Consider the following 15,078-nt stretch of genomic DNA (forward strand, 5'->3'; position numbering starts at 1 on the left):
TTGAAACATATTTTGCAATGAGGACAGGCAAGTTTAACACGAATGTGGCATCTTGGGCGCCTGGGGAATTAAGGAGTGTGGAAACAGATTCCCGAGAGTAGGAAGTGAGAGGTGGGACCGGGTGCAAAGTGAACTGGCAAGAAGCTCACCTTTGATGCAGGTGCTTAACCACCAGTAATTCCAAATCATCATGATGTAATCAGTTTTACTGCATATCAATTGGCATCACAAGTTAAAGTTTCTAAAGATAATAGCTGACCGTTTCCTAATCCAAATCGATTTAGTACCATTGTAGTACAGCAAGTACGTCCCTCTTAGACAGCAGGAATTGTGTGTTTGATACAAACCCTTCTGGCCGATTTGGATTTTCTAGCCTTTTTGACAGTTGCTTTCTTGACAGCTTTTTTGACTGGTGATGGCTTTGCTTTCTTTGCCTTCTTTGCCTCCTTTTCAGGTGGTGTAGATAGAATGGTTTCCACTTTACTTCTGGCACCACGTTTCTTTGCCAGGAGTTCAGGATGAATTCGAGGCAGCACACCACCACACGCAATTGTTACTCCCCTTAATAACTGCAGGCACAAAATTAATTATATATAGGCAAAGCTTTTCAATAAAATGATCCTGCACTGAAATACTACTGTTCTAGAAAACTGCACCCAAAATTAATACATTTCAAAATGAAGGTTGGTTTGTTTTTGGTTCTTTATATTATGTGGACCACTTTGTGGGAAGAAGTACTATTGAGCGAAATACTTTATTTGTCTAAAGAAGCAATGCATAAAGTTAGATGGAAGTTTATAAAAACTAAATGGATGGAATATCTAATGTTTCTAACATTTCACCGCATCTTATTGATTTATAAAAGACACAAATTTTAGTTTGTAGCAATGTTGGTAATTTTATGTTTAACTAGACCAAGTGCAGACCCGTTGGGTCTGTTTCCCCAACGGCGTTTGCGGGGGGGGGGGGGGGGGGGCTGCGGCATCACATTCACATTAACCACCCCCCAAACACACAAGGTGGGAGGAGGAGGGGTGAGAAGAGGGGAGGGAGGGGAGAGGAGGAGGAGGAAACGGGACAGATTTGGAGGGAAAGGAGAGCGGGGTAGGGGTGAGAGAGGGGGATGGGAGGAGAAATTGTGGGGAGGGGGGGGGGGGGTGGGGAGGAGGGGGGCGAGAGGAAAGAGTGGGGAGGGAGAGGAGAGGGGTGGGGGAGGTCTGGTAAGAGGGACAGAGGATAGTGGGAATGGGTGCGTGGGAGACGCGGAAGGGGGTGGGGTAGAGAGGGAAGGGCGTGGGGGAGAAGGGATATGGCGAGAGGGGAGAGGGGTGAGGAGGAGAGGGAGGGGGAGGAAGAGAAGGGGGAGAAAGAAGAGGGGACGGAGTGGAGGGAGGGCGGGGTAGAGGGGTAGCAGGGAAGGTGGTGGAAGAGGGACGGGGTAGGAGTGGTGGAAGAGAACAGCGGGATAGGAGGAAGGGGGGGGGGGAGAGAGGGAAAGGGAGGGGAAGAGAGAGGGGTGGTGGAGGGAGAGGGGTGGGGTAAGGGGAGAGAAGTGGAAGAGTGGGGAGGGAGGGGTAGGGGGAGTGGTGGAAGAGGGACAGAGGGGTAGGGCGGGGGGAGAGAGGGAAGGGGGTGGGGTAGAGGGGGAAGGGGGGTGGGGGAGAGAGGGATGGGTGGGAGAGGGAGGGGGGTGAGGAGAGGGAAACATAGAAACATAGAAATTAAGTGCAGGAGTAGGCCATTCGGCCCTTTGAGCCTGCACCACCATTCAATATGGTCATGGCTGATCATCCAACTCAGTATCCTGTACCTGCCTTCTCTCCATACCCCCTGATCCCTTTAGCTACAAGGGCCACATCTAACTCCCTCTTAAGTTCCGATTGGACATATGTGAACATTGGGCATTGTGACATCACACAATGGAACGTTCACCATTGGCTGGGGCTCCTGCAAAGGCATATGTAAATGGATCCATTCCGATTGGACATCTGTGAGCATCGGGCATTGTGACATCACACGATGGAACGTTCATCAGGGGCTGGGGCTGGGGCTGGGGCTGGGGCTGCTTCTATGGGTGAGAAGCCAGTTTATTTTTGAAATATTGGGGGGGGGGGGAGGATTTGATTAAAAACGTGTACTTAAACACGACGAAATGTAATGAGGAGCGGATACTTAGAAAGAAAAGTGAAATCTCTACCGAAATGGAAAAGATGTCGGCGATTCTGCGTCTGGTTTCGGAGTTGCAGTGAATCAAAGGAAGAAAGGCGGCCAGCAGCCGTCCATGTAAATGGATCCATTCCGATTGGACATCTGCGAGTATTGGGCATTGTGACATCACACGATGGAACGAATCAAAAGGAAGAAAGGCAGCCGGACAGACGACAGGCACACAGTTTTATATATTGATAGATAGATAGATAGATAGATAGATAGATAGATAGATAGATAGATATTTCTACCATTACTCGTGTTTTTGATGGTGCTAGTTTTCAGGTGTTCATTATGACAGTTCTTGTTGCATCTGCATTCTAAATTAAAAATGGGAAACATGTACGATAAAACTATTAAATATAATGAACTCATTACTTTACACAGTGCTCCTTAAATACGCCAAGTGGACCGGGTCAATCTGCAGCAGATTAATTAGTTTTCAGCTATAGCCCCTACTATATTGACAAATGCATGAACATCCAAGAATGTAGATGCCATAGGATTTTTTACACACTCGAATAAACTCAAAACCATCTCCAAAAGTACAGCATTGATTATGCGCTCAAATTATTTCCAGGACTGGAATTAAAATTGTCTTGATTCGCAAGAGTGCTATTAGGCCATGACAACAAATGTTACTTCATCGATTACTAAAGTTTTTATTACACTCAAAGCCGCAACCCTTCAAAATCTATACACAAGTATAACTATACTTGATGAAAGGAAAGGCACTTTGCAATTCTCAAGAGGATTTTGCAGTGGGCAGCATGGTGAAAAGTATGATGAGTTTCTCCAGCACTTTTGTCTACCTTCGATTTTCCAGCATCTGCAGTTCCTTCTTAAACATGGTGAAAAGCATCTTGCCTTAGAAGTCAGTTCAATTCTAGATACAGCATGACAGTACGAGGTCAGTATAACTAGCAGATGCTCTTCACACCTGCTTAATATTTTCATATTAGAGTCAGTACAGCCATAAATGTTTCATGCCTTCATTCAGTTCTAATAAAAGGTCCATGGCCCGTGATGTTAAGTGTTTCTCTTTCCACGTGCGCTGACTGGCCTGCTTTATGTTTCTAACTTTTCCCATTTCCTTTCAGATTTACAGCAATCTGTATTTTTTTTGTAATATATAAAGGTAGACACAAACGCTGGAGGAATTTAAAAAAAAATTCTGATACAGCATCCAGTTTCCTTCCAGTTCGCAAAAATGTGCCGGTAGGTTAAATGGATACTGTAAATAGTGGGTAAATAAATAAATACCCAGTTTAAATAAATAGCACGTGTCAAAGTATGTGGTAGAAGAATCACAGGAAAAAGAGGGACAGGATGGGTCCGAAGGAGTGTGCTGCAAGAAACCATTATGGGCTGAATGAAGTCCTTCTACACTTAGCTGCACTCTCCATATCCTCCAAGTATCTTTCTCTGTTGAAAATTAAAGATTTCTACAAGCATCAAGAAAACTCATGAATTGGGTTTCAAATAGATCAAGATAACTAACACCAATAGCCTTACCTGGTTTAGTTCTTCATCATTTGCCACTGCCAGCAGAATGTGCCTTGGAGTTATTCTACTCTTTTTGTTATCCCTGGCTGCATTTCCAGCCAATTCCAGAATTTCAGCTGCACAAGAATAAACGTTTGTTATTAAGTTTAAAACAACTGATACCAGAAATATTTGCCGAAAGTGCCAAAATAAAACTTCCTCCAAAATTAACATTTTGATTCCTCAAAAATAATTTGTTTTTAAGCTTTAGACATTAACCTGGTTTTCATGTTCTAAATTTAGACTTTTACCTGCAAGGTACTCCATGACTGCAGCCAGGTAAATGGGTGCTCCCATTCCAATACGATATTTGAATGTTGATTTCCGCAAGTAACGCAACAGTCTGCCAACAGGAAAAATGATTCCTGCTCTGGATGAGCGTGATATCTTGATCATTTTCTTTTTTCCACTTCGGGCTGACATCTTGCAATTTGTGAGTTAGAAAAATACCACCTGTAGATCTGAAAAGGATATAATTGGTCATTTAGACATTGAATCTTGTAGCACACCAGGATATTTGGCTCAGAAAACATGCCAGCTTTCTTCCCACTCTCCCTGTCATTCCTTTATTATCCTGCAAATATTTGTCTATTAGAAAGGTGTTTAGTTTGCATAATAGGCCAGCAACTAAAATCTTTCTTACATTATCAAACAAATTCAACAGCTGCAGACAGGTTTCTGGATATAGCAATAAATGGATATAGTAGGAAGAGTCAGCAAGTTTGACAGTAGCTTAAAAGAAATGTTGAACAGCAATCCTTATCCATCACTCGGGATTTTCACATTTTTATCTTACTATTTTTGGGACACAAAGCCTAAACATTAGTACTTTGGCACAGGTCTACACCACAATTTTGTAGCACATTTAATCTCCAATCTTTAAACATGAAGTTCACCTGCACCTCCTCCAACCAAGCGTAAGCTTGGCGATCGCTTCGCCCAACACTTCCGCTCGGTTCGCAATAACCTACCTGATCACCCGGTGGCTCGGCACTTCAATTCCCCCCTCCCATTCTGAATCCAACCTTTCTGTCCTGGGCATCCTCCATGGCCAGAGTGCGGCCCACCGTAAATTGGAGGAGAAGCACATCATATTTCGCTTGGGCAGTTTACACCCCAGCGGTATAAACATTGACCTCCAATTTCAGGTAGTCCCTGCTTTCTCCTCCACTTCCCAGGTCTCCCTCAGCCCACTGTCTCCGCCTCTTCCTTTCTTCTTCTGCCCCCCTCCCCCCCCACCCACCCTGAAGAAGGGTCTCGACCTGAAACGTCGCCTATTTCCTTCGCTCCATAGATGCTGCCTCACATGCTGAGTTTCTCCAGCATTTTAGTCTATCCATTCACACAAGTTCTGTTATCCCACTTTCCTCACACACTCCCTGCACATTAGGGGCAATTTTACAGAGACAAGTTAACCTTCAAAGCCAAAGCACCTTTGGGATGTGGGAGGAAACAGACCTGCTTGCAGGGAGAATGTGCAAATTCAACACAGACAGTGCCTGAGAACAGGATCAAACACAGATCTCTGGCGTTTGAGGCAGCAAGTCCACCAGCTGTGCCACTATATTTTATTTTCCAACACACAAAAAATTATACGTTGATAACTTTGGTTACTAAAAAAAAAGAAACTATCCATTTTCAGTCTTAAATCTCTAAGTGACGCTATGTCCCCCTTTACAATTACTGTATGTTTTAATTCAGTTCAAGACTATGGGGCAGTACATTGGCCATAAAGTTGCTGCCTAAAATTGCCAGAGACCCAGAATTGATCCTGAATATGGGTGCTGTCTGTATGGAGTTTTGTTTTCTCGTTTATAACATTGTTTACAGAGTACTATGTTTACATATTCTGTTGTGCTGCTGCAAATAAGGATTTCATTGTTCTAACTGGGACGTGAGAGAATAAAACACTCTTGACTCTTAACACTCTTGACTCTTAACTTACGTTAATGTGTGGGATAGAACTAGTGTACGGGTAATTGGTGGTCGGCGTGGACTCGGTGGGCCGAAGGGCCTGTTTCCACGCTGTATCTTTAAATTAAACTAAAAACACTAAAACCAGAGGAAATCTAAAGAAGGATCTCTCCTCGAAACGTCACCCAATTTCTTCTATCCAGAGATGCTGCCTGCTCCATGGAGTTCCCCCGCACAATTAAAGCATGGAATAGTCTTCACCCTACCATAGGTACCCAACCAGATACAACTAAATTTAAGGTAGGTCTTTTTTCCCCAAGAACTCTTCTCTTTTTTGCTTCAGTCCAAGTCAAGAGAGTTTTATTGTCATGTGTCCCAGATAGGACAATGAAATTCTTGCTTGCTGCAGCCCAACAGAATATGTAAACATAATACAGAACAGGAGATGTTCAGTGTGTCTGTATAGCATAGACCACATATATACACAATAAATAAACAGATAAAATGCAATAGGCTGTTATTTTTTGGAGTTTGGTGCTGGTGGGTCCAGTCCAGTTTAAATTCCATTTCGAATATTTTTGGAGGACCAGGAAACCAAGAAGCAAGTTACTCCAGCTCCAGGGAGTGATTCTGCGTTGGTTTTCAGCGGTCGCGGTGAGGCGGCGATCTGACAGCAATGGTGGCCAGATCTCCCACAATGCAAAGGGAGGGAGAAAGTGGCCGACGCTGACGTGTTGCCGTGGCAGTGCGCATGTGCAGGGCGGCACATGCGCACAACCACGGCCGATGATGTGCTGGCCGTGGTTGTGCGCATGTGCAGGGGGAGGATGTGCAGGCCGTGGCAGTGTGCATGTATAAGGCGGGCTGCCGTGCCGGTGGATGAAGAGCGAGCGGAAACCAGAGACCCGATACGGATGGCGGGCGGAGACGGAGAGTGACAGAGAGAGAGAGAGAGAGAGAGAGAGAGAGATAGAGAGATAGAGAGGGGGCCCGCTCAGAATTAAACGATAGGTGTCCTGGGTGCTTGCCAAGCCGGGCAAAATGGCATGGTTTTTAGGTTGCTCGTTGGGACTGTAGGTTGCCATTGGCACCCAGGCAACCGCTAATTTCGAGCCCTGGGGTCTCGACCCGAAACATCACCCGTTCCTTCTCACCAGAGATGCTGCCTGAGTTACTCCAGCATTTTGTGTCTATCTTTGGGCCCCATAGCCGTCTGTGGCAACGAATTGCACTGATTCAGTCTGAATGACAGAGTGCAACCACACTGAGGCGAATTGTGCGTGGATGGATAGGGCTAGTACAATGAATTGCATATCCTGCATTATAACTTATTTTCTCACTGCATCTAGGTTTTACATGAGTTAACATAACTTCACTGTTTTCAAACGTCACTCAATAGAAATTATGTCAATTTAAAAAAAATGTAATCAGCTGCTGTTAGTCATTTATTTGAACCAGACTATCTATTTATTTAACATTCATATTTACATTTATTGCTCATATCTCTTTGATTTTTCCTTATTTGACCAAAAAGTAAATCGATTTTAACTATTACTATTCTCTACCACCACCCTCCTCCTCCCCCAAGTATTTTTGATTGATGTAGCATGGAAACAGTCCCTTCGGCCCACCGTCCACACCAACAAACCCGCATATCTTTGTGATGTGAGAGGACACCACAGCGCCTGGAGGAAACCCACGCAATAAAAGGGAAAATGTGCAAACTACACAGACATCACCCAAGGTCAGGATTGAGCCTGAATCTCGAGCACTGATGTATTTAATAATTTAATTATAATCGTGCAAGTCAAAGAACTGGTAAAATTCTAGCAAGGGCCTCAAGAAACCCTAAAAATAAACCAACACTGGCTGCAATTTACAGTTTACAACGACAAAATATCAACACTACAATGTTCAATTTATCTGCACCTCTTTAGCACTTGTCGGGCAACTTATATATGAAAAGTTCAGTTCAAATTGACAAAGCGAGTCAAAAATTGAAGGGGCAATTTATCACTTCTCTCGAACTTCTACAGATGCACTAAAGAAGGTATTCTGACAGGCTGCATCTCAGCCTTCCCCCCAATTTGGAACATAAAACTTAAACTATATACTGATTCAAGAAGTCAAAACTAACATATCAAAAATAAACTGCATTTTCCAAACAATTTGTTGCATATAAGCAATGCACCACTGGCTCGCAGGCTGTTCCAAACAAAAATACTAGTTAGCTCAAATACACGCATCAGGAAGTTCTGGATTTCTGCACCTACATGCTGAAGCTTGGAAAGTAAAATACCCTCAGGTGGTCAGACGTTCAGTTATGAATTCACCAGTCTTGGAGCGGTTGCTAATTTTAATGTCGAGGGGTTGGATGCATATGTTATTCCCATTCATTATAAAGGGGTTGCCAACCTTCATAAAATGAAAGTGTTTAAAATTGTTTTTTTTGTTCGGTAAGTTCTTCAATCAATTTATATCTAAATATGTTTTAATAGAAATTAATTATCAATCGTTTTAATTTTAAGCTTATTTTCACCATTACTAATCTCTTTGTTCAGGAGGCTTTGGGCAATCCAAAATCAAGCCCTCAATTTTGCCTTCCAAAACCCACCTGGGCCTTTCAGCTTGCGCCATCTTGTGGGCAGCTGCAATGGTGTGCTTATTGTGCAGAAAAGTTCAATATCATGATTGTTTATTTAAATCCAGATACTAGCTGAAAATCTGATTTACCATAGAAAAGTGGTGCGTTATTTTGACTCAAAACTCATTGTTAAACCGGTTGATCAGGTTTTAAAAATATTATGTTTGCTTAAAAGCGGAAAGAAAAATGTTGTCGACAAAATTTTCAGGAGCAATGCATTTGTCAATATTGCAAAAAGAATGTGTCTTTTTACAATACTGGAGAGATTTTAAGGAACAAGATTATTATTCAGATTATTAACAGATGTTGCTCATAAAACTTGTATTCTTACACCCATCTCTTTTGCAATATAAAACAAACAATTTCTCCCAAATTGTTTATTGTTCCTGCATTTTAATTTTGTGACCCGTTCCAGTCTGATTAAAGATGATCTTGAACTTCAGATTGTGGAAATTACTTATTTACACTAAAGACTTGCTAGAAATTGTAATTTATTTACCTATCTGTTACGGACTTACAGCATATAATACAATATTATTAAAGTTCTGATCTTAAGAATATCATATTTTTGAATTTTCAAGGCAGTCTGGGTGTTTATTACTATTTCCGTCACAATGGTCAATTTTGTAATTAGCTACAATTAGGTAACTAATTATATGCTTTAATTTCAGGTCATCCAAGTAAGATGTTTTATAGTTGTTTCAGAATGCTTCAATCTATAATAACTGAAAATTTCATTGTTCTCTTAATTTTTAAGAAAGTTATGGGCTTTTGACTGTCCTCGATCACAGTTTTTGTGTTAAGTCAATGGAAAAGCAATAGGGACCAAGATGCTAATTTCTGAGTATGAAAATGGCCATAATTTTTTTAACTGAAGAGATGAAAGTTAATTAGGTGTCAAATTAAACTTATTTTTATGCTTTATCTGATGGGATAAATTGCAGACTTGATTTTTTTAAATCTCAAAAATGTGTAACATTGCTATCGTATGGGCGTAGTAAGAGGAGCCTGCCACTGTCCTATTTAGTCTAATCAGAAGGAGGGGGCGGAATAGAAAACATACTCTACCGGTGCCATTTCAGCAGTATTTGTATGGTGACACGGATGTCCCAGATGGCGTGTTATGGACTGATGGAGAGACCGTTGGTTTGAATGGGGGACAGGTATCAGCAGACCGCGAGTTGGTCTTTACACCGGCGAAGGAACCGCTGGCGAAATCACCTATAAAGTCACCTGTGGAAAAGACTCTTGCGAAACCAGTGCGGACTGAACCATCAGCTGCAGTGCTATCACCTGCAAAGAGCACGGCAGAGTACGCGTGCGGGACGGATTTGTAAGCCCAACCCCGAAGTACAAAGACTGTTTAGACACTTATCAGGTTTCAGCCCGAAACGTTGCCTATCTCCTTCGCTCCATAGATGCTGCTGCACCCGCTGAGTTTCTCCAGCATTTTTGTGTACCTTCGATTTTCCAGCATCTGCAGTTCCTTCTTAATCACAGATTTTAATTGATTATGGTCTTCTTCGTTTCCTCATCTTGCTAATTTCGTATCCTCCACTGCTTAGTTGTTGTTTTAGTTAATGTATGCATCCTTATATTGTGATGTTTGTAAGCTTTCGTCGTATGTACTTTTATTTAGTTTGCGGGCCTGTTTGAACAAACTGGGTTCAATAATGACCAACCCCACTCACCCACTCCATGCCCTGAAGGTGATCAAGAGCAGCATCTTCAGTCAGAGACTGATTGCACCAATGTGCAAAACCAGCTGCTATAAGGTTATATAATTCGCATAAATAACTGCACTTTTTTTCATTCATTGTATTTTAACTTGTTAAGTATGGAAGCTATTTGAGGTAATGTGTGGTGTTATGTCTGTCTTGAAGCTGTCGTGGCACTGTAATTTCCTGTAAAGGATTATTAAAGGTATAATCAATCAATTAGTTTAAGAAGAACGATGTAGATCAATCACGATTAGCTAATTTGATCCATGTCTGGTTTTTACTGTTGTACACCCGATCCGTAATCCAGTTCGGGTTTCTACTCCGTCATCTAGTGTGCCGGTTCGGCTATTCTTCAGATTCATTTTAGAGCTTGAACCTACAACAGTTATGTGTGTTCGCTCTATATGGTTATGCTAATAAATAACTTATATACGAAGCTGAACGACTCAGTGTTGAACATCATGATACACGCACAAGCAATTCGATCAATAACACGGTGAATGGTGAGAGCTGATACAAGGGGGCATTTCTATTCAATTTTATTTAAAAATCTATACCATTTAAAAGAAAATTCTGTTTTCCTGCAAAATTAATATCTTCACATCACGCTCACATCAGAACATTTTCTTCACTGGTTTAGTACCTTTGTAAAAACCGCCTGCTCACTCTCCCTCCGCTTTCGTCCTTCATTTAACGGTCGGCACCTTCTGCCGAATGGAACGCGGCGTCGTTCAAACTGCGAGCTCGAGCGGCCCCGCTCAACCGTCGCCCCGGAGCGGCTCGCACAGGGCCTCGGCTCACAGGCCTCCTCCCCACCACCCTCTCCCCGACACATGCACAAAAAACCCGCGTCTTCTGAACAACTCCGCACGGTAAGCATTCTTAATTCCGCAATTAGAATTTGCTTTTTTTTCGTGTGTTTTACTGATTATACATTTACACGCGGAGTTGCGAGGCCGTGACAGCCTTTATTCGGGCAGCGGTTCCATCGCCTCCCAACTGTTCCTCAGAACCAAAGATACTCTGGTGTCTTTGCTCAGAACGGCGAGCAGAATGAATCGGCGACAAACAAAACATACCCCCCCCCCCCCCCCCCCCCTCTATTTACAAACACGTTAAAAATAAATACAAAACCTGGAGGCTTAGAAAAAGAAACGCGTAAAACACACGATGAAGCTCCTTGGCCGAGTGTTCCCATTCTCACCGAATTTTTTTTTTAGCAAACGAAATAAATGACCACAATTTTTATAAATAGAATACAATTGTTCATATTTTAAAAATACGGCGGCAACAAAAACCTCTAACATCCACAAGGTATCAGAGATAAATCTGAGTTGCCGATGTAATTTGTTTTCTTTGCGCGGGAGCGTTGAATAAGATTCGTTCTTGTCAAGTGAACCCACTATTGTTTATTTGTAAAACATATTTAATAGCGTGTTGTGCTTACCTCGTTTGCTGCGCGGCAAAGGGGTCTATAGATCCTTGTCGTCTGTTAATCCTGTGCACGGAGCAGGAAAGAGAAGCTCTGTGGCTCTCGCAAAACACATTTGAAAATACAAACCCAGACTATCAGCAAAGTAAATTGATCAGAGCAGGGGAGGATAGGTTACCAGGGGGGGCGAATTACAAAAGACCCAAATTTCCCCACGCACAAAAACAAATTAAAACCAACCGTCGGTATGGATTTCGGCGCCAGAGATGTGGCAATGTAGGACAAGTTATCACCTGCTCTGTGTCACTTGGTCGGATAAAGCTGATGAATCCTATTGTAAATTTCTATCCGAGTCACCTCTGCGTCGAAATGGTTCTGTCTTTGCTTAATAAAACTGGGTGGGATCATTGGAGCAGAAAAAATAAAGCCGAACGTGGTTTCTTGAGCGAGGGGATTCAATTATGCAAAACAAAAGAAAACGTACAAATTTGGTGGTGGTTGAGTTTCTAGACAAGTAGAAGTATGAACAAGTCCTACCATTGCAGCTGTGAATTTTAAATTCGGATTAATAATTTGTAATTTAAAATTATTCTATATAACAGTAACCACAGAAAATTAATCAGTGTCTCTAATGTATGACATGTGATTCCAGATCAGTAGCAATAACTTTTAACTGTCCTCTAAAACATGAACCATTTATTTGCATTAAAATAAGCAAGCAACCTACCAACAAATTTGAACACAGTTGTTCCTATCCCAGTTGAAAAATGTTTACTTGTAAACATCTGGGAACAGGTTTCTAAATAAGAGACTTCACCACTGCCTTATCCCACCAGAGATAATTTTTTTCAAATAATTAACTTCAGAATAAAAGTATATTCAATGCAAAAACTGCACACTCATCAGACATTCTCACTCTATACGTTCATTAATGTCATACTCTACAGTGTCCCACCTTTAGTGACAGATTTCTATATTGTTTTAAGGAATCTTTCCTTTAGTAACTATGATTGAAGACGGGATCAGGAGATAATCGAAACACACTCACAAGCTCTCCACGAGACATGCCGTCGAAAGATAAATCTTCAAAACATAGTCTATTGATTAATAGTTTATTTATTGTAGTAGTAAAAACAGTAAGATATTCATCCAAACTTCTTGTATAAGTACATTTTGATCTTACTCATGGTCAAACTCGTGCATTATCGAAAGCTGTGACCTCTCCCCGATGCTTCTTCAAACGAGGCTAACTTCTAGGGAATCTGCATGAGAATCCCTGCCGCAAACACGCCTGAGACGTATAAATCCCACCCACATAATTACAGGCAGTTAAATTTGAAGGTAACTGGGTTATAGTTATAACATACTGAGTTAAGCTAAATGGCTACTACATACCGGCCCCTAATTGTTCTGAGTATATAACGAGGCAATTACTAATAAACATTAAAAAAAAAGGAGCTATAAAAGCTTAACATATATCAAAAAACAAAAAATAACATGCATTATATATTAGCATTCAGATTTCTTTAGCAATTATTTCATCTTCACCTTCGCCTTCTAGAAGCAAGCATTGGTTATTGGTCTTATTAAAACATTATTCTTAGTCTTAAGTTGTACTGTGCGCACCAAACCCTTAACGTCAGGCATGATCTCCAGTATCCTTCCCATCAACCAAGAACCTCGTGATGCAGTAGAATCAACCACCAAAACAATATCACCTGGGACAAAATGTCTTCTAACCCTCGATCATCATTGTCGCTTTTGGATCAGAGGCAAATATTCTTCTGTCCATCTCTTCCAAAAAAGATCTGCCATATATTGTAGCAATGTTACAACATTTTGAGATTTTAAAAATCAAGTCTGCAATTTACCCCATCAGATAAAGCATCAAAAGAAGTTTAATTTGAAAACTAATTCACTTTCATATCTTCAGTATTAAAAAAGTTATGTCCATTTTCATACTCGGAAATTAGAATCTTGTTCCCTATTATTATGACTTAACACAAAAGCTGTGATCGAGGAGTCAAAAGCCCATAACTTTCTTAAAAATTAAGAGAACTGAATGAAATTTTCAGTTATTATAGATTGAAGCATTCTGAAACAAATATAAAACATCTTACTTGGATGACCTGAAATTAAAGCATAGTTACCTAATTGTAGCTAATTATAAAATTGACCGTTGTGACGGAAATAGTAATAAACACCCAGACTGCCTTGAAAATTCAAAAATGTGATATTCTCAAGACCAGAACTTTAATATTATTGTATTACTAGACCAAGTGCAGACCCGTTGGGTCTGTTTCCCCAACGCGCGTTTGCGGGGGGGGGGGGCTGCGGCATCACATTCACACTAACCACCCCCCAACCTCACAGGTGGGGGGAGAGGGGAGATTGAGGTTAAATAAAATCCTCCCCCCCCCCCCCCCCCCCCCAAATTTCAAAAGAAAACTGGCTTCTCACCCATAGAAATTTGGTGAACGTTCCATCGTGTGATGTCACAATGCCCAATACTCACAGATGTCCAATCGGAATGGATCCATTTACATATGCCTTTGCAGCAGCCCCAGCCCCTGGTGAACGTTCCATCGTGTGATGTCACAATGCCCAATGCTCACAGGTGTCCAATCGGAATGGATATATTTAAATATGCCTTTGCACCAGCCCCAGCTCCTCCCCCCTACCCCCGCAGCCCGTGTCGAAGCTCGGCATCACGTGTGGGAATAGAGAAAGAGGACTGGGGGTGATACGGAATGGGGAACAGATGGACTGTCCCTACCCCTCCCCACTATTTCCCCTCCCTCCACTCTTACCCCTCCCTCCCCTACCCCACACCTCTCTCCCCCATCTCCCTCTCCTCACCTCTCCCTCTCCTCCTCCCACCCCCATCCCTCTCCCCACCCCCCTTCCCTCTCTACCCCATCCCTCCCCCACACCTCTCCCCCTCCCTCTCTCCCCCTCCCTCTCTCCCCCTCTCCATCTCCTCACCCCTCTCCCTCTCCTCCCACCCCCATCCCTCTCTCCCCCACCCTCTTCCTCTGTACACCTTGTTTTTCCCTCAACTTTTCAATGTTGGCATTGTAAACTACAAGTCTTTGCTCTTCAAACCACGCATGACATGCCTTTCTGCCCACTACTATCCCATTAAGAATGTCCTGTAGATCATCACATTTGGAGTAGTCCAAATTCAGATAATCTCTGCGAATGCTGTCCAAATCAGTTTCTTCTTTGGAGACATCTGTTTAAAATGTAAAGGGAAAAAAACGCTGAACAGCATTAACAGAAACAAGTTATTATTTGCAGTTTTAGAAAAAAGGTAGAAATGATAAAGTTAAACGCTAAAACAAATCGTCAATACCCAACAAAAAATTCATATTCATCAGTTTCATCAAATTAATTAAATTAATCTAATCAATTACTAGATCTAAACATCTATCCATTTCTTAAGAAAAGGATATATTTTGTTTAATAGTCTAAGTATCCAAATAACAAACTAATCCCATTCACACAAGAATTCACAATATAACATAATTTTTAAATCTCAGTCATGAATTTATATGCCAGATGGAAGGAATTTAATGTTAATTCTCATAAATTAATCTAGAAATATTCACTCT

At 41.8% G+C, this 15,078-nt stretch overlaps 1 protein-coding gene across 4 annotated transcripts in view; it reads right to left on the reverse strand.

The window, feature by feature from the left end:
• LOC116966375 (core histone macro-H2A.2-like) overlaps positions 1-11,928 on the reverse strand; it is a 26,504-nt gene extending 14,576 nt beyond the window's left edge. Inside the window, exons 1-4 of one of the 4 annotated variants that reach the window (XM_033012570.1) lie at positions 11,758-11,928; positions 4,005-4,214; positions 3,724-3,830; positions 348-569 (exon numbers count right to left, since the gene is read on the reverse strand). In XM_033012570.1, the coding sequence (XP_032868461.1) occupies positions 348-569; positions 3,724-3,830; positions 4,005-4,176 (501 nt within the window). In that variant the 5' untranslated portion in view covers positions 4,177-4,214; positions 11,758-11,928. Of the gene's footprint in view, positions 1-347; positions 570-3,723; positions 3,831-4,004; positions 4,215-10,675; positions 10,799-11,479; positions 11,730-11,757 lie in introns of those variants that run through there. The other 3 variants (XM_033012571.1, XM_033012568.1, XM_033012572.1) reach the window with 3 other exon arrangements.
• Between the last annotated feature and the right edge of the window lie 3,150 nt (positions 11,929-15,078).

The sequence above is a fragment of the Amblyraja radiata genome, chromosome 37 (genome assembly GCF_010909765.2).
Source record: "Amblyraja radiata isolate CabotCenter1 chromosome 37, sAmbRad1.1.pri, whole genome shotgun sequence".
Lineage (NCBI taxonomy): Eukaryota > Metazoa > Chordata > Chondrichthyes > Rajiformes > Rajidae > Amblyraja > Amblyraja radiata.